This window comes from Rana temporaria, chromosome 10 (genome assembly GCF_905171775.1).
Source record: "Rana temporaria chromosome 10, aRanTem1.1, whole genome shotgun sequence".
In the NCBI taxonomy this organism is placed as follows: Eukaryota; Metazoa; Chordata; class Amphibia; order Anura; family Ranidae; genus Rana; species Rana temporaria.
The window spans coordinates 103687155-103711877 of NC_053498.1; the positions used below are offsets into that span (position 1 = coordinate 103687155).

A 24723-nucleotide genomic window follows, 5' to 3' on the forward strand; every position below is an offset into this window, starting at 1 on the left:
AGGAAGTAAGTGCTTGTGGGCTTCACAATGCCCACAAGCAAAATGACAACGGTGTGGACATAGTTTATAAAATTATCTTTTTTGAATAACTATGCGGAGCGGCTGCGCATTGTAAAATAGTAAGTGACCGGATTTATATTATAAAAACGCATGATGAAAGGACATACATTTAAAACATGCTAATTGTGGTTGGAACCCCGCTTTAAACAGAAGAAAATACGCCTTCTGGAGTGGCCTGACCTCAACCCTATTGAGATGCTGTGGCATGACCTCAAGAAAGCGATTTACACCAGACATGCCAAGAATATTGCTGAACTGAAACAGTTCTGTAAAGAGGAATGGTCAAGAATTACTCCTGAAACGTGCACATCTGATCTGCAACTACAGGAAACCTTTAGTTGAAGTTATTGCTGCCAAAGGAGGTTCAACCAGTTATTAAATCCAAAGGTTCACATACTTTTTCCACCTGCACTGTGAATGTTTACATGGTGTGTTCAATAAAAACATGGTAACGTTTAATTCCTTGTGTGTTATTAGTTTAAGCAGACTGTGATTGTCTATTGTTGTGACTTAGATGAGGATCAGATCACATTTTATGACCAATTTGTGCAGAAATCCATATCATTCCAAAAGGGTTCACATACTTTTTATTGCAACTGTATGTATGTATGTATGTGTGTGTGTGTGTGTGTGTGTGTGTGTGTGTATATGTGTGTGTGTATATATATATATATATATATATATATATATATATATATATATATATATATATATATAGGCTGTTACTGATTAAAACATTTGTGTTCGATTATTTTTTTTTTTTTTTAATCGACTAATTTCGATTAATTAACGCACATACAGATGCAACTACTTTTAGCTGACTCCCTTGCATTACATCATGGGGGCAGATGTGTATATTCTTGCAGCATGGGGGCAGATGTGTATATTACAGCATCTGCCCCCATGCTTTAAGATCCACATCTGCCCCCATGCTGTAATATACATATCTGCCCCCATGCTGTAATATACATATCTGCCCCCATGCTGTAATATACATATCTGCCCCCATGCTGTAATATACACATCTGCCCCCATGCTGTAATATACATATCTGCCCCCATGCTTTAAGATACACATACACCGGCTCATAAGTATAAATGCATCTGCCCCCATACTCCAGGAATATATACATCTGCCGATTCTGCCCCCATAATGTTACCACACACGGGATGGTTGTCCTCTCTTACCTGACTATACATCAGGCAGGCAGACCGCCCGCAGAGTAGCTGATGGACACGTGCGCAAGGGAAGATGATACAAGCAGGCGGGCGATGATGACGTCGGCGCGCCGCTACTCGGCTGCCGCCGGGTGGACCAAGATGGCCGCGGCTCCGGAGCTAGGCCAAAGCCGCGGCCTTTCCTATGGGTGAGACAGCGGAGCTCACTCTGCGGATTGTCGTCGATCAAAATTATTTTAATCGATCAAAGAAATTAACGAATAATTGAACAATTAATCGTTAATTTCCGCAGCCCTAATATATACATACACACACACACACACACACACATTTGTATTTCATATATATACTGTATATATACACACACAAAAAAATGCAGCTCTTACGCAAATGTTCATGTCAACACAACACTGTATGTTGCAGTGCGCTGCTGTTTGTACTTTTTTGTTGGGTCTGGCAAAGTGTGACTGGGCCCTAATAGTTTACCCTAAAACACAGTAAAGCGCAACAAAAATTCTGCTTTATAGTTTTGGCTGACTGCATAGAATTGTAACTTGTCCTGAAGGTTATTTTTTATATGTAACATTTTTAGCTTATGTTGAAAGTGCAGCTCTTCAGTAAATATAAATGTCCTTTGGTGTCTTGAAATGTCCAGGGGCAAATACCTTCGCGTCTCTGCACCTCTGGCTCCATATATAGCCTTTGGTCAAATCTGACTTGTTCTGTGAGGGTTGTCAGTTGTTGTTATGTTATTGGTGACTGCTGTCTCGCCCAGACTTCAAATCTCAGCAATATCAATTTGGAACATAGTGATTCAATTTAAGGGAAGTGGACAGAAGTAATCTTTTTCACTCTAACTGGCTAGTGTGGAAGATGGAGACCTATTTAATAACTGCAAAATGAAGGAAGCGTCTAGCAACAAATGGAGATTTCAGGTTACTTTAACCACTTGAGATCCGCGCTATAGACGAAATACGTCCGCAGCGCGGCTCTCAAGTGCCAAGTGGCCGTTTAAAAACGGCCTTTATGTGCATTACCCGCGCGCGCCACTGGGTGGCGCGCGGCGGGTAAAAACTGTCCCGACGCATCGCCGAAGACCCGATGCGTGTACCTGGCGGCCGCGATGTCCGCGATCGTCGGTGACACGGTAGGTGACAGCAGGAACGTGGAGCTCTGTGTGTAAACACAGAGCTCCACGTGCTGTGAGAGGAGAGGAGACCGATCCGTGTCTCTTGTACATAGAGACACAGCATCGGTCCCCTCCCCCAGTCACCCCCCTCCCCCCACACAGTTATAACACACCCAGGCTACACAGTTAACCCCTTCCTCACCCCCTAGTGTTAACCCCTTCACTGCCAGTCACATTTATACAGTAATTAGTGCATTTTTATATCACTGATCGCCGTATAAATGTGAATGGCGCCAAATTTGTGTCAAAAGTGTCCGATACGTCCGCCGCAATATCCCAGTCCCAATAAAAATCGCAGATCGCCGCCATTACTAGTAAAAAAAAAAATAATAAAAAAAATCATAATTCTGTTCCCCATTTTGTAGGCGCTATAACTTTTGCGCAAACCAGTCGCTTATTGTGATTTTTTTTTTTTTTTTACAAAAATACGTCGAAAAATACGTATCGGCCTTAACTGAGAAAAAAATAGTTTTTTAAAAAAAAATTGGGATATTTATTATAGCAACAAGTAAAAAAAATATATATTTTTTTTAAATTGTTGCTCTTTTTTTGTTTATAGCGCAAAAAATAAAAACCGCAAAGGTGATCAAATACCACCAAAAGAAAGCTCTATTTGTGGGGAAAAAAGGACGCCAATTTTGTTTGGGAGCCACGTCGCACGACCGCGCAATTGTCAGTTAAAGCGACGCAGTGCCGGACGCTGAGATTTCGCCTGGGAACGAAGGGGGTTTATGTGCCCAGTAAGCAAGTGGTTAACCAAATCAGTAAATTATTAATTCTGATTAGTTGCTAAGGATTACTGCTGTTTGCTCTTAGTTGCTTTTTGCAATAATATCAAATATTTTTGACAAGGCCTCCCACACAAGTATATTTACATTCACTCTCATCTAGCTAGCTGTGTTTTTGCATTTTAGGCAAAAGTCCGGAAGCTTTGTGAGATTCATATGCATTATTTTTTTTATTTTTTTTACTACTGTGCTGTGTGTAAATACCTTTAATCATTCTTCATAATAAATTATATTCATGGTCATTTATCAGCTGAAATGTTAAGTCTAGCTCACAGCAAGTGTTCCCACACACACTCTCCCTGCTCTGACAGAACCCTTTTTCCCAAATCTCTAATGGAGAAAGGTTTCTGGTTATGTGGGAGCACATGGAAATACTTGGGCCTGAGCGGACAATGGGCAGAACCGTACCATATTATGTGGGATGGGCCAGTGACATCATACATCCAGATGAGCTCAAACACTATCCAAAGCTTATACAGTGTGTGCTCCTGCAGCAGGAATGCAAGCAAGGGAGCGTAAATACATTGCCTGGGAGGGCTGCAGTCACTTTTCCCTGAATAGGCAAAGTGTTATGTCTCTTATAAAGGAACCCTGTACTAAGAAAGTATTGAGGCTGAGATCAAATCAAGCGGCTTTAGAAGTTTCTATCTCTAAGCTGGAACAAGTGTTGGCAGCTCCGACTTTTCCTTTCTGCATGTGTATCTGATGAGTTATGACTTATTTGTTCCAGGTCTGTGATGGCAAAGGTGTTGGGCTTGGAACACACTAAAGTTTTTTTATTCTTTTTTGCTCAACCCAGCGGGATGAACAAAATAAAACTGACAGCTCCGTTCAGAGCTGCTGAGCTGTTGTGTTCTGACAGGGGGATGGACCCCCGCTGAACACTTCGATCAGCGCACTCAGCCATTGGCTGAAAGCACTGATCGGAAGCCAGTGGTTTTCCAGCAAGCGCGTCCGACAGAAGCCCCCCCTCACGACTGACATACACACAGGTCGAATGTCTGCTGGTTTTTATTGAACCGGGTGATGTCTCCCAACCATTGTTGCAATAAAGGAGACAGGCATTAAATGAATCCTGCAGTGTCCTAGTCTCTGCTCTTCTTCTGAGACTAATTATATCAACACAATTCAGAGTTCCCCTATAAAGATGTCAATCCATTCATGTCCCTATACACTAAAACTGATAGTCCTTTAGACAGCCCTTCCAAGTGTGTGGTTAACGTGTGTTTCTGGGTTCTCTTAAATTGGGGGTCAGCAACCTTTTTCCTCTTAAGGGCAGGATTCAATGTATTTGAATGCATGGAGGGCCACATTCAACTGCTAATAATAATAATCCCAACCACACTGCATTCCTGTTCAATGCGCATGCGATTCAGTGCAGTACAAGGACCACATTACTAGAAAGCGGAGTTGCAACAGTCTGTAGTGAAAGTGGGTGTACGGCACTGCCTCACAAAAATATACCATTGGGCCTAGGTATGTATGCAGAGGGACAGAGGTTTGTCACAGGGCAGGAATATCTGGGACAAGGCTGTGTCCATAGTCAGCATAGTCCATAGGCAGGTATTCTAATTGATTAATTTGTTTCAGCAATGACTTCTGAAGGTTGTGACCTGCAAAGCTAGGCTTTCCCTGATGTGGTGTTTTTTTCAACCCAACGCTGCAATCCTAAAATTCCTCTTCCCCATAGAGGTAGAAAGCTCTCACAATCCCAGATGCTTTTTCGGTGCAGAGGACTGGGTCGTCAAATCTCCATTTTTTTTTTTCCTCCCTTCATCATTCTGAAACTTGGGCCCCTTTCACACTGGGGCGGGAGGCCTGGTGGCGGTATAGCGGTGCTAAAAATAGCGGCGCTATGCCGTCGGAATTGCTACGGGATTCGGCCACTAGCGTTGCGGTATTAACCCCCGCTAGCGGACGACAAAGGGTTAATACCGCCCGCAATGCGCCTCTGCAAAGGCACATTGCGGGCGGTATTACCGCGGTTTCCCAGTGTTTTAAATGGGAAAGAGTGGTGAAGGAGCGGTATACATACCGCTCCTCTCACCGCTCCAAAGATGCTGCTTGCAGGAGATTTTTTCCTCTCCTGCCAGCGCATCGCCTCAGTTTGAAAGCCCTGGCTTTCACATTGAGAAGGCTGGGCAAGAGTTTTTCAGGCGGTATTTAGGCGCTACTTTTAGCGCTGTACCGCCTGAAAAACTCCTCAGTGTGAAAGGGGTCTTAGGGAAATTTTCTGTCCCTTCAACACTGGATCTCTCAGTTATTAGTCCACTCGACCACAATCCAATCATAAAATGCCACACTTCTGTCCTTCATTGGAGGCACCACTCAATCGGAAGCAAACTTAATTCTAACTTGGATTAAACTGCATGTTCTGGTCTTGTCCGCCAGCCACATCCAAGGTGTGGAAAATTGGCAGGCTGGCTTTCAAAGCCATCAGAAAAGTACCTTCTGTTGCTTTCAGCTCTTCAGCTGTTTTTTTTCTGCTATGACCTTACTTTCTGTTATAGGGTGTCTGTTCATTTTCCACGATCCCACTGTATGTAGGAATGTAGCCACCCTCTTATGCTTCTCCTTGAGAAGTACTAGGGATTACAGACCATGGGATTTGTAATGGGCATAGAATAGTGCACATGACTACAACGAACGTCCAAACAAAATGAAGTGATGGGGCGGGGAGGCAAGAAACTCAGTAAAAAAAACATTACTGAAAAATAGACTGCATTGCCGATAAGTAGTGGAAGTGTATGGATAATTTTGGTAAATTAAAAATATAATTTATAGGACTTTCTAGGCTCAACTGAGTACATTGTACTTTGTACTTTGAATTTTAAACAATGAGTACTTGCAGTGTTTCTTTTTCAGTCAGGTCAGGCTGGCACTCAGACCGAATCCAATGCTAATCAAGGTTGCAAAGATATTTTCTTTGCTAAACCTTCACATAATTTTGCTCAAGCACCCAATGATGGGATATTACTAACCCCTGTCAAGAACCTTCCCTCATCCTGCAAATTAAGAAGAAGCAGCAGCACGTTGATAAATAACCCCTTCTGCTTTCCCACACTGTAAGCATGTTTACTAGGTTGACTCTTACTCTCTTATAGTGTATGTTACCCCAAAATTCATGTTCCTCATATATGTCTGTTGTACCTTGCAATTGTGTTAAAATGTATATTGTACTCTTTGCATTGCTTCTTTTGTGTTAAATACCTCACAATCCTACCAGCCTCCCTGCTTTTTGCTATTTCAGACTGACCACACCAGGCATGGAAACATCTATCCCAGCATGGTCAGTTTTCTGGATATGCTAGGAGTACAGCCTGCCTGTCCTTAAATAGCCACGACTTGTGCTGACACACCCCCTGCATGGCTTTTCACTGGGAAGATTGATGTACTGCTCTTTCTCTGCCCCCTACTGACATGCCCTCCTGTAGTCTCCAGCCACACATCTCTAATGTCATGTACACACAACCATTTTTTCCGTCGGAATTCCGCTCAAGCTGTCTTACAGACACACCAAATTTCAACCGTCAAAAACGCGGAGATGTACAACACTACGACGAGCCTAGAAAAATTAAGTTCAATGCTTCCGAGCAAGCGTCAAATTGTTTCCGAGCATGCATGGGTTTTTTTCTCCATAGGAATTCCATACAGACAAACGGAATTTCCGATTTTCTTTCTAAGTCCGTCCGGAATTTCCGGCGTAAAAAGTCCAATGGGACATACACACGGTCGGAATATCCAATAAAAAATTCCGTCTGACTTTTTTAATTGGAAATTCCGACCGTGTGTACGCTTTATGCGTCCCTTATGCAACTGAGAGCAGAGATCATGTGATCACTTGTAAAACAAAAGCAGTCATGCTTTTTATCTGTGTATACAAATGTTTTGAATTGCATTTCTATTTTAAACTGCATGGGTTGTTTTATAAGGTGAGGGTTTACATATACTTTTAAACAGCACAAGCTTAACTGACCCAGAGTGCTGCCCTTTCCTCCTCCAAAATCATGCTGTTAAGTTAAACACGTATGTAATAATTCAAACACTTACCGTATACCAACTGTCTTTACAAATACATTGAATGATTTTCACAAGTACATAAATGCATTTGTGTTTGGTATCTGTTTTAAGGTTGGCTTTAAAGAGTTTTACACAGGGTAGGTAAAGGCCACAATGAAAAAAAAAAAAAAAAGAACGGGAACCAAAGTTGCAATGTGTGTGTGTGTGTGTGTGTGTGTGTGTGTGTGTGTATATATATATATATATATATATATATATATATATATATATATATATATATATATATATATATATATATATATATATATATATATATTCCTAAAATATGTAAACCGGTTGAAAGGTTTATTTTCATTGTGCAACAAAGACTGTTGCATCCATCAGGGGGTGGCAGAGTCAAGGTCTGAAAACTTATGGAGAAAGAATCTACGAAGAATCTAGACATAAGCAGAATGCAGCCAAAACTGAACAGTCAGTTTTGGGTGGACTCTCGATTTGTTGTCTGTTTTTTGTAGCTGTTGTTCACCAGATCAGACAGCATGGTATTGCGTTAGTTAGCACTCTGTCCTTTTTTGTCCTGGGCTCAGTTCTCTCCATATACATGTTATGCATTGTTTCTGTATATAAACCCTATTTGCATAGGCTTTCTTACACAGTTAAAAAATAAAATACTGGTATTTCAGTTGGCCCTGTGATGTATTTGTGTAATTTGTGGCATCATTATATTGTAAGTTCCTTAGCACCAGGAACTATGTTATGTCAGTGCTGTTCGAGTACAGTACATTACTTTAAATGACTGTGTTGCCAGTGACAACCAGTCATTCTTGCATTTCTAACCGGGGCTTGAAGAAAATTAGATTTGCTAGCTCATAAAGAATTCTTGTTTATATACCTAAGAAATTTGTGCTCAGTGTGTTTCCGAAATAACACCTGGCAGTTTCCTGGGGTTCAACAAGAGGGGCTTGTAATCCAGCCTTTGACTGCTCTGTGCCTTTAAAATCATGGCCTCATCCTCCCATTTCACCTGTTTATCCACCATCAATAAGTCTCTTGGAAAGGTCGGTAACTAGCATGTGGTCATGTGAGGATGCGATGATGGGAGGAGGCTGGTGTGCGAAGGAAAAAGCGGTTGCAGAAGCCTCTTGATCTGGAGCCTGTCATGAAAAAGCTTTGCTTTAGCTCTAGCCATGATGTTGCAAGCATCAGCGCCTAGCATTGATTATTAAAAAACAAGCTGGATTGTTTTTCCCCCTCTGTGCAGGCAGCTTGCAGTTTTTGTGCCTGGCACTGCTAGCTTAGTATGCTTCTCCTTTACACGTTTCTTTTCTTCCTAGAATCCATCTACCGTCGAGGGGCCAGAAGATGGAGGAAGCTCTACCGAGTGAATGGGCATCTGTTTCAAGCCAAACGCTTTAACAGAGTAAGTGATTCATAAACGAGGCAGCTTGTCCGGTCTCTGGGCAGCTTTCTAATAACCTGCTATTGCTTCTTTTCTCTACTGGAAGAATGACTATTGTACATTGTACCCTGGTCTGTTGTCTGTGTTTTAGGCTCCAGTTTTAGCATTCTTGCCAAAATTCTATTTCAAGGCTAATGTGTTCCTGTAAGGTTTTATCATTACTATATGCTCCAGAGATATTTACAGCTTATTTATTAAGAAAAGTATGGTAACTATTAGCAACCCATCTGTCAGTTGAATAAATGAAACACATCATCCCTGGTTTTTGTCCTATATAGAAGATGAATGCCGTCTGTGTAACATTTTGTATCTGTATATAGTTGTCTGGCCCTTCTTGTGTGCAGCGACACATTGGATTTTGTCTTTTTAAAACTGTTCCATTTGAGTTACTAAATCCAAAAGTGCCAGATTATCAGTACTGAAATATACACGGCCAAAAAAGCAACAACTACACTATTCCATTTAAATAATTGTATTGCTTATTTTTGTATAAAGCCTGTGTTTAAAATGACTGGGCCAAAATGGAATTGAATGCCAGAATGTTTTTTCTTGTCATGCTATATATAAAGTAAACCTCTCCTAAGAGAAGTTTATAGGCCTGCCGTTGCTGATCTCCTGAACATGCTAGTTGTCTGGTTGGTATGTTGACCCTTTGGATTCAACACTTCCTGAGTTATTGACCACAAACTACTGTATTATGCAGATCAGGAACGGCAGAGAAAAGCTCTTGTCTGCATACTGGGTTAGTGCTTTAAAATCATGAAGCTAGAAGGTCAACTTGATGACCAGGAAGTTCTTTTTTTGTAATGACAATTCCAGAATGGTAGCTTATTATGTTTCTCTCAGAAAAGTATTCCATTAAAGGTACACTATCCTTTAAGAAACCAAAGGGTTATGAACCGGTATGAAGTGCAGATATCCAGAGGTGCACATACATCTGGCACTTCTGAGCAATTAACATGCTAAGACAGTATCTTGTACTTTATGCCTTTTCGAATGCACCTGTGTGCACTTCTAAGGAACTTTTTTTTTTTCTTTTTCGTTTTGCTAGTTGTGTTTATGTAGTGCAGATGTGCTAAAAGTGTGAAAACAAAGCATGATACTTGCTCTGTGGGAATTTGTCATACATTTAAAGGGGCATGCTTTGCGATCTTAACAGAGACAGTGCTGCCTATTTAAGACTTTAAAATACACAACACATAGTGGTAAACTAGCCAAATTGTAATGAAGTGTGTTTCTGCTTAAAAATAAGCTCCATAAAAATTAAAATGGTATGCTTTACTGCAGGAAATTAGACTAGTGAGCCAGCCCATATCATGTGTCTTTATCAATCATCCCTAGTTATCCTCACTGACCAATAGGGAAGATTGTCAGTGGGTAAGCTTAGCCCAATATAATATTTACTATTGGCGCCTCAGTTTAATCAAACTGTTACAGTATTTTAGAGTTGGGCTCCTTTCACACTGATGGACCGATTGGGTCCGCCTGTCAGTGTTTCAGGGGGGCCAGATAGGACCATGAATTGCTCTCTTTGGAGCACCCTTTCCACTAAAAACAGACTGGTAGTCCGTTTCCATCTGACCGCCCCATAGAGAACAGCGGGCTTAGGCCCATTTCACTCCTCTTCGGCCACCCACTCCACTGTACTCCACCCGCTCAACAGGCAAACTCTTTGCTGATCCCTGCTGAGCAGGCAGACAGGTCCGCTCCGCTCCGCTTTTGCAGAGCGGACATGGACACAACCTTCTATACTCTATGGGCTGTCGGATAGAAAACACTGACTGCCAGTTTCCATCCGACTGTCATCTGATCTGCCAGAAGGCTGTGGCTCTATGAATCCTTGCACATCCAAGCATCTGTACTGGGACAGGCAAATGTGAATGCTCAGATGTACGAAAAGATTCACTGAGGTGCTGCCATTTATTTTTAATGGTCTGCTGGCTGCTGCTGTGCCTTACGGGTATATAAACATGGCCTTTCCCTTGCCCTTTCCATAAAATGCACAGATGTGAACTACATTCATAGGAAACTGTTAAATGGACTGTAGTGTGTTTCTGCAAAACTCAAAACGCACAAAATACATAAGTGTGAACCAGGCCTAAGACCTAGAATATATATATATCTCAGATTAAAATTGGGGTCTGCCATACATGGTGAAAATTTATTTCCTGCAACCACGGGTGATGTGAATCCCTCCTGCCGAGCCATTGTGAATATCCGAGATTATCACTAGCGGCTATAGCAGCCATTGGAGATAATCGTAAGAGAATCCAGGCAAGCTGGTCGTAGTCAAGTTGATCGATCGATCAACTTGGTACATTTAGCCTGTGCATTAATGGTTTTAATCATGTATGGCTGGCCTAAATGTTAACGGGGCTTTAAAACAACCATGTTTGTCGCGCTAAGGCACTCCATGAAATGAGCAGGGGGACACCTCTAGAGGAGAGTCAGCCATACACAATGATCAGAATATATTTACAGCATCAAAACCAGGAATACATATTAGTGGGGAATGGGAAAAATGAATAGGGGAAGATGTTACTGGTTATGTTGGTTTAGATCAGGGGTCTCCAAATGTTCTAACCAAAGGGCCAGCTTACTGTCCTTTAGACTGTAGGGGGGCCGGACGTGTCAGTGGGAGGAATAGTACACTGTCGTTGGTAACAGTGGGAGGAATAGTACCCCATTATTGGTGTCATAGGAGGAATAGTACTAGAGGTCGACTCATATATCGTCCGTTTTTTGGCACTTTTTAATTAATCGCCATAGGCCGATTGTTTTTTTAAAAAAAAAAGACAATTTACTTCAGCGGGACTTGCATTGACTTCTATGACACAGAAGTCATTGCAAGTTGCCTGAAGTTGGAGCGTCTCTGGGCAGCCTGCCAAGTTTGAGAAAATAATACAATGGTGCTACTTATCAATGAACTGAACTTGTGTAGAAGTTCTCAGTTTAACCATTTAAAGACTAAATATTTTCTGACACTTGTTGCTTACAATTAAAAATCCTGTATTTTCTGCTAGAAAATCACTTAGAACCCCCAAACATTATATATTTTAGCAGAGACCCTAGGGAATAAAATAGCGGTTGTTGCAATAATTTGTCACACGGTATTTGGGCAGCAGTCTTTTAAACACATTTTTTGGGGAAAAAATACACTTTAATGAATAACTAAAAAAAAAAAAAAAACAGTAAAGTTAGCCCGTTTTTTTTTTTTTCTTCGTCCAAAAGTTTTGATTACCTGTTTTTGTGCCTGCTTCCTGATTCCCTTACCGAAGATGGCCGGGGCAGCACCAGAGAGCCGAGGAAGAGATCGGCTTCGGGTGCTGACATCACGTGTGCCCAGGGACAGGTAAGTGACCATATATTAAAAGTCAGCAGCTCCAGTATTTGTAGCTGCTGACTTTTAATGTTTTTTTTTTTCGGCAGATCTCCGCTGCTTTCACACTGGAGCGGGCAGGCGCTATTCAGCTGCCAGCGGGGCGCTTATAACCCAGCTAGCGTCCGATGAAGAGGTTAAGTGCGCCTGTGTAGCACCGCTGCAGAAGCACTTTGCAGGTGCTTCGGCAGCAGTGCCCATTCATTTTAATGGGCAGGAGTGGTGGAGGAGCGGTATACACCACTCCAAAGATGCTGCTTGCAGGACTTTTTTTTAACGTCCTGCCAGCACACCGCCTCAGTGTGAAAGCCCTCAGGCGTTCACACTGAGACTGCAGGGAAGCCGTTTTGCAGGCACTTTACAGGTGCTATTTTTAGCCAAAAAAAGCTTGAAAAACACCCCAGTGTGAAAGGGGTCCAACTGTTAGATTTTATGAGATGAAGGGGAATTTTTTTTTTTTTAAATCGGCCTAACATATCAGCCCAAAAAGATCGGCATCGTATATCGGCCGCCTCAATTTCTCAATATCGGCATCGGCCAGAGAAAAACCCATATCGGTCGACCTCTAAATAGTACCCCATCATTGGTGTCGTGGGAGGAATAGTACCCCATCATTGGTGTCAGTGGGAGGAATTGTACCCCATCATTGGTGTCAGTGGGAGGAATTGTACCCCATCATTGGTGTCAGTGGGAGGAATGGTGCACTATTATTGGTGTCAGTGGGAAGAATAGTATCCTATTGTTGGTGTCAGTGGGAGGAATAGTGTCCTATTATTGATGTCAGTGGGAGGAATAGTACCCCATCATTGGTGTCGGTGGGAGGAACGGTGCCTTATTATTGATGTCAGTGGGAGGAATAGTGTGCCATCGTTGGTGTCAGTGGGAGGAATAGTGTCCCATCGTTGGTGTCCGTAGAAGGAATAGTATCCCATCGTTGGTGTCAGTGGGAGGAATTGTGCCCCATTGTTGGTGTCCGTGGGAGGAATAGTGCCCTATTGATGGTGTCAGTGGAAGGAATAGTGTCTTGTATCAGTGAGAGAAACACTGCCCTGAGGGCCAGATAAAAGCAAGCAACGGGCCACATCTGGCCCCTGGGCCGCAGTTTGGAGACCCCTGGTTTAGGTGGATGGATGGATACAGGTAGCCCAAGAACAAAGTCCATGTATCCTGGGTACTAACCTTAGGAGATCATGACAATCTGTAGGTTGACACTTGAAGGCGACATGCTGAAGAGCAGAAGTGACTCTGGATATAGAATGGAATAAAAAACAGAGAGCAGCACCAAGCTAAGTGCAGCAATTAAAAAGGCAAGATTTATTCATAAATGATTGCACTCACTAGACAGTGTTGGTAATCGGCACATCGAAATCAGCAACCAAGATGTTCCAGAGGTCCAAAACTGTTTTAATACAGCACAGTCTCATCACTCTCGGTGGCGCCGGTGGCTTTTGGTTTCACAGGCTAGATGTGGAGGGCGCAGGAGGAAATCGTAAGCAGGACGTCTGGTCAGGCGGCTACAAAACCACGTATAGTGATTCTACAAAGGGTGAAGTTGCAGCAAATTGGAAGGCATAGCAAGTATACAGCTGATTAATTGGGTGTGGTGATACAGGAGTCTCATCCATAAGGCTCTATTTACACCTATGCATGATGCTTTTGAGCGTTTTTGCAGGGTTTTTTTTTTTTTTTTACCACAATTTTGCAGCGGTTGGTGTTTTTTTTATTTATTTTTAAGGCAAATGTGGTGTTGGGCAGATTTAAAAATGCAAAAATCACGGTAAGAACGCACTACATGCTTTTCTGCAGCGTCTCCATTGAAGTCTATACCAAAAAAGCAGAAATAGCAGCGTTTTGCATTTAAAAAAGTCCCTGACCCTTTCCAAAAATGCGAAGGCAAAAAATGCATTGATGTGAACGTGTTTCCATAGGAACCCATGTTAAAAATAATGTCCTACGTTTATACAAAAGGCATTAAAAAATGCATTGGTGTGAATGGAGCCTAAAGTGTATCTATATTGGAATGGTAACATCAAGTTATGGTAACAGTATTGCTAAGATATATATATATAGAAAGAAAATACTGTATGTATTTTTACCTTCAGGTTTTCTCACATTTCTGAAGGCCTAAGCACTTGGTCATGTACTTTTTACCGAAGGAGAGGATTCGTTTGGATTGGTTGATCTTCACCTTTAGAAGAGATCACATGACCAAGTGACTAGGCTTCAGACAAGTGATCAACACCGAAGGGAACACATAGCAGCATTTTCTTTAAGAAAAATAAGTTTTTCAGCCATTCGGTTATTTGATGCATGCTTGGCATACCTTTTATGTTAACACTTGAGTATTGATCCAATATAAAGAACTGGTGTTCATGAATTTATGGTAAGAATGCTTTTTGTCTTTTGCTTCCAGAAAGCCTACTGTGGCCAGTGCAGTGAAAGGATATGGGGCCTTGGCAGGCAAGGCTACAAGTGTATCAACTGCAAACTACTTGTCCATAAACGCTGTCACATACTTGTCCCACTGACCTGCAAGAAGCATATGGTGAGTTTCCCTGTTTCATTTGTGCTTTGTGGAGAAACACAGACGTGGTTTGACCCCACTGAATCGTGCCAAGTATACATTTTAGCTGATGAGGCTTCTCAGCATCCAATGTGTACTACTGTACATAGATGATATCTCCACCCAAAACCTGCTCCATTCCATTAAAAAAACACATTGTCTCCTTAAAATAGACACATGTACCCAAAAAATGATTTCAACATTTAAACTCTAGGTAAATGGCTAAAATATTTAAAATTACATGTGTGTAAACTATTCTGCCTGGCAAAGGATTTGTAATTCTCGTGAGCCAGTTTTCTTATACAGACACACTTGCCAGACAACAGTGTCAGGTTCTGGATCTCCCTGCAAAATACAGTTTAGTGTAATAACAAGTTGGGGGATCATCTTGGTTTTGATAATCACGATAAATTTTCAGGATTTCTAGAGGCAGAGGAACTGGCTCCGATAAAGCTAAGAACTCTTGGATAAATACCAATGTATAGTTGTTGAACCACTAACACGGGGGTACTGAATTAAAATTCACGGAGGTCTGGTCGCCAAAATTTTCTTTTGTGCCGAGGTCCGAATCTCAAGTCTGTGCCATGACTGAAAGATTTTAGTCACTGTATGTCTATCAAAACATGAGAAATGTACAATTTCCTTAGCATTTCAACATTATTTATTGTCAAGTTTCAGTTAAAACATTAAACATGTGGACAGTTGGAACTAGGATAGCTTTACATTTGCTCTTGTCTTTGTATGGAAAACAAACAACTATTTTTAACAAAAACAATATGGAAATAAATCAATAACTCTTTAACCACCTCCATTCCAGGCACTTATACACCTTCCTGCCTAAGCCAATTTTCAGCTTTCAGCGCTGTCGCAATTTGAATGACAATTGTGCGGTCATGCTACACTGTACCCAAACAAATTTTTTATCATTTTGTTCCCACAAATAGTGCTTTCTTTTGGTGGTATTTGATCACATCTGCGATTTCAATTTTTTTTGCGCAACAAATAAAAAAAAGTGCGTAAATTTTTTAAAAAAACTAAGTTTTTCTTTGTTTCTGTTAATTTATTTTGTAAATAAGTACCTTTTATTCTTCAATGACGGGCACTGATAAGGCGGCACTGACGGGCATTGATAAGGCGGCACTGATGATGGGCACTGATAAGGTGGCACTGATGATGGGCACTGAGGTGGCACTCATGGGCATTCATAGGCGGCACTGATGGGCACTTATAGCTGGCACTGATGGGCACTCATAGCTGGCACTGAGTACTTATGGGTGGAACTGATGGGTGGCATGGGTGGGCACTGATATATGGGCACGGATGAGCACTGATAGGTGGCAATGATAGACACTGGTGGGTGGCATTGCTGGGCATCACAAATTTTGTTTGTGCCAGTCAGTGCCCATTTGTGGGCACTGATTGGCATATGTTATGTATACATATGTGGATGCCTCCGACGAAGGCTCTTTACTGAGATCGGTGTTGCGGTGTGTCAGACTGACACACCACACCACCGATTGCCGCAATGCACGCCCCCACGGGCGCGCGGCGGCTGTTATCCTGCAGGACGTCAATAGACGTCCAGTCAGGATAACACAAACTCTTCCCAGACGTCAATATGCTATTGACCGGGCGGGAAGTGGTTAATAAAACATAAAACGAACATCCATTTTTCAAGTAAAAGAAACAAGCACCTTCTGACTTCAACAACTAAAGGTGTTAATTTGAAAAAGTGCACAAATTATCCTCAGTTTTATTTCATTTTTTTTTACCGTGCAAAAACCTTCCCTGTCTAGTGAGAAAAATGAGCTTTTGATTGTCCTGCCAGTAGTTTGAATCTTGGCTTAAATTGAGTTACTGCTATTCTCATGCACATATGTAGGTGCTCATTGGTAAGTTCATAGTGGAGAAAGCTGACTCACAGCTGTACGTAGATCCAAACATGGTCAAGGTGTGTAGTGCTACCTTGGTTAGACAAGGGAAAATGGTCTCAGGAACAGTCTGTAGCCAGAAATGAGCAGGATCAGGTCCTCCAAAGTGCTCTCTTAGTGCAACATTTGTTTGCAGATCAATCAGTTCTGTCTGTAGAGATCCCTCATGTGCCCACTTGATGCAGACATCACCTCTTTTGAAAACACTCTGACAGCTTTAATGAGGAATGGATTGTGGATGAACAGGAGGATCTGCTGTCCAAGACTGAAGCTATCGAACCTTTTACTGAAGTTTCCAAGGAGTTTATTTATGAAGTCAACAAAAGGAGAAACATCTCTTTCCTTGAATCTGTTCTTTCACTTTTGTGAAATGCAAGCACTCTCCTTGAACAAATCCAGTTTTCTCTGGAAGAAGCGGACAGCGGTCATCAAATCATAGATGGAATTGTTCTTGCCCTGGAGCTTTAAATTGAGTTCATTAGGGTGTGATGTTATGTCCACTAGGAAAGCAATATTATCCATTGTGCCCTCATCGTGTAGAAACCGTGAAAACTGTCTCTTGCTTTCTGACTTTGGAGTTGCACTGAGAAAGCCACTACTTCTGTTCGAATGGACCAAAAGCGTTCCAATACATTGCCTTTACTCAGCCATCTAACATTATGCAGCTTAACCACTTCCATACAGGGCACTTACGTACCTTCCCGCCCAAGCCAATTTTCAGCTTTCAGCACTGTCGCACTTTGAATGGCAATTGCGCGGTCATGCTACACTGTACCCAAACAAAATTGGCGTCCTTTTTTCCCCACAAATAGAGCTTTCTTTTGGTGGTATTTGATCACCTCTGCGATTTTTTTTTTTTTTGCGCAACAACTAAAAAAAGACCGAAAATTTTGAAAAAAATTACGTTTTTTATTTTTTTCTGTAACTTTTTTGTAAATAAGTACGTTTTTTCTTTCAATTACGGGCACTGATATGGTGGCACTGATGGGCACAGATGAGATGGCACTGATGGACATCGACGAGGTAGTACTGACGGGCACAGATGAGGTGGCACTGATTGGCGGCGCTGGTATGCGGCACTGATGGGCACATAGGCGGCACTCATGGGCACACATAGGCGGCACTGGGCACTCATGGGCGGCACTGATGGGCACTCATGGGCGGCACAGATGGGCACTCATGGGCGGCACAGATGGGCACTCATGGGCGGCACAGATGGGCACTGTGGGGTGGCACTGATGGGCACTGTGGGGTGGCACTGATGGGCACTGTGGGGCGGCACTGATGGACACTGTGGGGCGGCACTGATGGACACTGTGGGGCGGCACTGATTTACTTGTTGCCAGTCAGTGCCCATTTGTGGGCACTGATTGGCATTTTTTTTTTTTTTGCCTCCTTTTTTTTCCCCCAGACTTTTTTTTTTTTCAGACTTTTTTTTTTTTTATTTGGACTTTTTTTTCCCCGTTTTTTTTGTTTTGCCCTTCCCTGGTGGGCATCCCTGGTGGTCCATGTGGCGATCCGAGGGGGGGCTGCGCTGATAAACAATCAGCGCGAACCCCTCTGTCAGGAGAGCCGCCGATCGGCTCTCCTCTACTCGCGTCTGTCAGACGCGAGTGAGGAAGAGCCATCGACGGCTCTTCCTGTTTACACCGTGATCACGTGGTAAATCACGTGGTAAAGAGTCTCCGTGAGAGTCTCTTTACCGAGATCGGTGTTGCGGGGTGTCAGACTGACACCCCGCAACAACAATCACCGCGATGCGCGCCCCCGGGGGCGCGCAGCGGCTCAGAATCCTGAGGACGTCATATGACGTCCAGTCAGGATTCTACAACCACTTTGCCTACGTCAATCTGTCATTGGCGGGCGGCAAGTGGTTAAAGACCAGACCACTTTTTGCGATTCGGCACTGCGTTGCTTTAACTGATAATTGTGCGGTCATGCGACGTGGTACCCAAACAAAATTGACATCCTTTTTTTTCCCATAAATAGAGCTTTCTTTTGGTGGTATTTGATCACCTCTGCGGTTCAAATTTTTTGCTCTATAAACAAAAATAGAGCGACAATTTTGAAAAAAAAAAATCAATATTTTTTTACTGTTTGCTATAATAAATATCCCCCCCCCCCAAAATATATATATATATATATATATATATATATATATATATATATATATATATATATATATATATATAAATATAAAAAAGTTTCCTCAGTTTAGGCCGATACGTATTCTTCTACATATTTTTGGTAAAAAAAATCGCAATAAGATTTTATTGATTGGTTTGCGCAAAATTTATAGCGTCTACCAAATAGGGGATAGTTTTATTGCATTTTTATTAATATTTTTTTTTTTTTCTAGTTATGGCGGCGATCAGTGATTTTTATCGTGACTGCTATAAAAATGCACTGTTTACTGTAAAAATGATACTGGCAGTGAAGGGGTCAACCAGGAGGGGGCGCTGTAGGGGTTAAGTGTGCGCTAATGTGTACATGTACGCCCTTGTGCCCAGCCGTGCCATTTTGTCAACGTATATCATCGTGCAGCGGTCCTCAAGCGGTTAAACTCTTTTAGTAAATGATGTTGATGGAATGAGGATACCCTGAGGAAGTTGATGAGTTTCATCGTTGTGTCCATGATTTCTGTAAATGTAAATGACACTGGCAGGAAAAGGGTTAAACACTAGAGGGTGATCAAGGGGTTAAGTGTGTCTTAGGGAGTGATTCTAAATGTGGGGGGTGGGCTACCACTAACATAACAGCGATCACTGCTCTCGATGACAGGGAGCAGTAGCTCCCTGTCATATCGCTAGGCAGAACACCGAAATGCCTTGTTTACATAGACATCTCCCCCTGCCTCTCCATGTCACAATCGCAGGCCGCTGGCGAACATCGAGTTCGCAGGCACTCTCATGGAGTACACGGTGGGCGCGTGCCAGCTAGACGTCAAATTAAAGGGGACGTACAGATACGCCCATTTGCCCACTGCTGCCATTGTGCCGACGTATAGTGGTCAGCAAGTGGTTAAAACAGATTGCCTAGTTATATGACTAATCTCTTGTGTTAAGTGAACATAATCATAAGTACTTAAACATATAGAAAATCTCTTGTATCAAAATCATATTCATATGGCATCAACCCCTTATACACATAAGGACATAAAAAAAAAAATCCAAAACATAAAAAACAGGAACAAAGTGAAAGTAGCACTCCCTTATAAACAATGTGCTACAATTCAAACGTGTCCGTGTTTAGGGCCCTTCAGCCTTAAAAACAATGGGGTGCTTCACTGAAAAATATAGTCCGCAATTTATATCCAAAAGCAATGTTGAAGGCTTTACACCCTTATACAATATGTACTCCACCGCCACACAGGTGCTCCACTACCAGCTAAAATGCTTGCTCACCTTGCAGGTGGATCTGCAAATGAATGCAGATCATACAGGCTTTTAGAACAACAATCGTTCTATAGGTATGACGATCATCTGGTCTCATCCACACAGTATGACTCCTAGTTGTATATGCCAACCTCAGCTGGCTGTTTCTCCATACACTCCGCTGTACAAATATAAAGAAAACATCCACATATAGTGTAGTATGTTCTAGCAATCGCATATTACTCAGCCACTTCTGAGGTCAAATACTCACATTTTATTAATGTATAAAAAGTATTTCAAAAGTGCAAACATGGCGCTCACAAGTAAGGTTCAAACACTGGGTCCGGGGACTGATGTCACCTGGATCCGCATCCACTCGTAACACCACTAACCCACATGGCTTCGTATGGCTGCCACGTGGGTTAAATGTTTTGGTGCTGCATCCTACACCCTTACACAGGATGGGGGACTCGGTTTGGCACTTTTGCCCTGGTCGCTGGATGACCTTGTCCCGGGACTGGATAAAACCAATCAGAGACTTTAGGAACTTGGTATGTGCAGTCTGGAAGTAAAGATGGGAAATGGGAGACATGAGTGAAACCTGTAAATACATCAAGGGTTTGAATAAGGGTTTTTAAGGGCACAATTTTCAGGAAAGTTAAAAACTGATCTTAGAAAGTATTATTTTACTGAAAGGGTAGTTGATGCTTGAGATGTACTTGGAGCAGAGGTAGTGAGTAAGTCAACAGTAAGTGGATTCAAACATCTTTGGGACTAATCTAGATCTATACTCAAAAAACAAATAAAAAGAAAGTATAAATATAGACTTGTTGGTTAGGAGACAGCACCTGCCTATCAGCAGCAGGGATGAGTCATCAGTTGTTAAGGAGCCGACACCCAACATATTCCTAATAATGATGAGCTATCCCTGCTGTCGGAAGGGGATTCCCTGCTGACAGCAGAATGTAAATAAGAGAACCGGCATTGGTGGAAAAAACTACGTGCCCCCCCCCCCAAATTCATATCGGGCACTTTGGGGTCTGGTATGGATTTTAAGGGGGAACCCATGGCAAAAAGAAAGCAAACAATGCATGGGGTCCTCCCCAAGCTCCATACCAGAACAATGAGCACATTGGTGTGCTGCTTCACTGCTGTCCAGTCACAGGCTGGAGGAGGGACAAGACCTGTAAATATTAACCTATCTAGCAGGATTAAAATCCTGTCTCCTAGACAGGGCTGTACTAGTAGGGCAGTCTGAACTGATGGAAAGAAATACAAATCCTTTGGAAAGTAAAATGGCTCCCTTGTATGCATTTAATTTGCCTGACGTTCAACTTTAACTTAAAAAAAATATTCCTTAGATCTCTGTTATAAATAATTTAATGCTTACTGAAACACTGTAGATAATAATATGCTTAATGTACTTTAGCAGGTAGCAAGAACTCTTTGAACTTGTCTGAATTATCCCCTTGGTTACACATAGCACTGGCTGACAACCTGTGTAATAAACCATAATATAAGTATCTGCACTTGGGTTCTATCAATAAATAATCACTTTCTGTCTGTGGAACATTCATCTAATATATTCATGCATTCTTTCCAAAAGGAAGGAATATTTTTTTTATATATTTCTTTTCACTTCCAGCTATAATCATGACTTTCCCTGTCCAGTATCAATTGTTACCATGACAACCCAAGTGGCAGAGGAGTACAATTAGAATGCCTTGTTTTCTGTTCTTGGATAAATTTGTAACCACTAGCGTGAGGCAAATCTCCAAGTTGTGACTCAAGTGTGTTGTGCAGCCTGAACAACATGCAGATTTCTTACTACTTGTGCTCTGTTGCTTATTGAACACAAAATCGTTTTCAAGACATGCACCTTTCATGTGCATTTAGAAGATCCCTGAAAAGCCCTCTCTTAGAAGGCCTATCCCACATATACCTGAAAACTGAGAGCTTTTACTTTCACCTTCTACTCATTACCTCACAGCTAATACTTTTTAAATCAGCCCTCCTAACCCTCATGTCTTGAATTTGTAACTGTACTGTCCCCCTTTATTTTGTAATGCACTGCTCAAGCTGCTGACACTAGGTAAATACTCTATAATAATAATATTAATACTTATCTGGGGAGAAAGAGTTAAAACTGACCTCAGGGTATGAATTTTATAACATGGTTACATTGGTTCAGCTTGGAATCGTTTCTATTTCTACAGCAATCACTGCTACCTTCTGAGTTCCATGTATAGTATCCACAGGGGGTCACCTGCTTGGCACAGGTGCCAATCACAGGACACCTTGCATTTTTCTCAAAGAAGTTAACCTGGTAAAGAGGCTACCGTGTCCACTGGCTGCATACAGAGAACACCTTGCATTTATTGAGAAAAATGCAGGTTCTGTAAATGGCACCTTTGCTGAGCAAATAAATCTCTATGTTCACTTGGAAGAAGGGAAGCCGCTCAGCACTGGACCCAGAGGCCAGCAGTGATCGTTTTAGAAAATAACTACAATTATTTCCAGCTTCTACAGAGATCCCACAGTTATGGCATATGCATACTTACACTGGTCCAAGCTATAAAATATGTACCTGGATTTCAGCCTTTAATAGCAGTGAGAACGGTTGAGATTGGACAAGCAGCACATCTGTGATGCAGTGTTTATATCAAGTAGACCAACCCTAATATTTCAAGAGCAGGTCAGCCCTATCTATTAACTGTGAAATTCTGACATTTAAAAGATACTGGTATTTTTTCTATAACGTTGATTGTAATTTACATTATACTGTAATGTGTGTTGAGTTATTTTGAGGGGGCAGCAAATTTACACTGTTATACAAGCTGTACACTCACTCCTTTACATTGTAGCAAAGTGTCACTCTGTGTTGTCACATGAAAAATTATAATAAAATATTTACTAAAATGTTGGAGGTGTACTCACTTTTGCGAGAGACTGTATATGAGATTCACTAATAAATATAATGAAATTTGTGTTTTTATCAGAATGTAGGAATGTTTATTGCTCACTGCTCAGAGGCAGATCCCGAATAAAATCAGTCATAGCCCTTGGCAGACTAATAGCTTTGGACCCCAACTCCAAAGCTACTTTCCATACACGTACCCTGTTCACATACTATAGAAATATAAGAAATATACCGCAAAAAGATTCTACCTGAAATACATTTTCTGTATTACTACTTTATTCTCTTTTGGATTGCAAACTATTTTGCCTCTGTATTCCGTCTTTTGTATTTTGCTTCACTCTAATAGACTACCATATTCTGTATTCCTCCCTTATAACCTGACAGAGAGTGAGCTCTTCTACTTGCCACTTGACAAGTGAAGTGATGACAGCCATGATGTGCTGAGTGCTGGATCACCATATTGCTCTCTTCCACTTTCACTGCTTTGGCCTGTCAGTGTGAGGAAATAAGGGGAAGTGGTGATGAGCAGCACTAACAATTAAAATGAATGCATCTTATAGAAATAAATATGTTCAAATATACATAAAAAGTATTATAGTCAATTTGTAAAACACTGTGTTTTTCTCACAATTTGCATGAGTCAAACAATCAGCGCCACAATACTAATAAATTACTCCTATAATAACGTGAGGAAAAAAACACAACAAAAATAACCCACTAGGGGCCAGATCCACGAAGAAGTTACGTTGGCATATCTATTGATACGCTGCGTAACTTCTAGGATGCTCCGGCGTATCTTTGTTTTGTATCCACAAAACAAGATACGCCAGAATGGGGGCTAGATCCGACTGACGTACGTCTTAGTACGCTGTCGGATATTAGGTGTATATTTACGCTGACCGCTAGGTGGCGCTTCCTTTGATTTCCGCGTAGAATATGCAAATTAGCTTGATACGGCGCATTTTTTTATGTCGTTTGCGTAAGGCTTTTTCCGGCGTATAGTTACCCCTGCTCTATGAGGCGTACGCAATGTTAAGTATGGACGTTGGGCCAGCGCTGAATTTTCCGTCATTTGCGTAAAACGTTAGCGAATAGGGCTTTGTGTAAATTACGTTCACGTTGTCTAGGCATTGAGCGGGCGTAATTTAATTAGAAAATTCAACGTGATACTGAGCATGCGCGCTCATGCGCCGTACGAAAAAAGCGTCATTTACGTGGGGTCATGCTTATTTTACATAAAACACGCCCCCTGTTCCTCATTTGATTTAGGCGCGCTTATGCCGGCAGATTCATGCTATGCCGCTGTAACAACGCCGTAGCGCTGCATATCTATAAATCTTATATAAACAAATAATTAAACAAACACTTTATGAAAAAAGAAAACAAATAAATTATAAAAAACAGTTCATGTGTAGGTTTCCAAAGCGGTCACCGCTGTGAAAAATCCTATTTAAATGGATCCAATTTTCATTGCACACCACCACCTGCTAAAATGCCTGCTCACCACAAGGATGAGTATAAAACTTAGACAGATCACTCCATGTGTCCACCACGATCAGTCCACTTTACCAATGGTAGCATTTCCTACAGTCTCCAGACTGCACCTCTGTGTGGGTAATAAACGTATAAATTGTCTCCAAACACCACCTTCCTTCATTCGCTTTTTAATAATCAATTCCACTTATCCAGGGGTTAAGGACATGAAACAAAAAACACAAGTACCAAAGTGTTCTCTGCTTTTGAATTTATTAAAAAAGCCCCCCTAAAAAGTTACACTTACAAGAAATAACAATATAAACAGCATGTATCAAATCACCAGCTCATCCACCGCAGATCTAGACCCACAGTGCTTCGCTTGACAT

General features: G+C 41.7%; 1 protein-coding gene across 3 annotated transcripts in view; it reads left to right on the forward strand.

The window, feature by feature from the left end:
• Window positions 1-24723, forward strand: part of PRKCZ (protein kinase C zeta) — a 390682-nt gene that overhangs the window by 217655 nt on the left and 148304 nt on the right. For all 3 annotated transcript variants that reach the window (XM_040325896.1, XM_040325898.1, XM_040325897.1), the window contains 2 exons: window positions 8570-8655; window positions 14487-14618. In XM_040325896.1, coding sequence (XP_040181830.1) covers window positions 8570-8655; window positions 14487-14618 — 218 coding nt within the window. The remainder of the gene's footprint in view (window positions 1-8569; window positions 8656-14486; window positions 14619-24723) is intronic.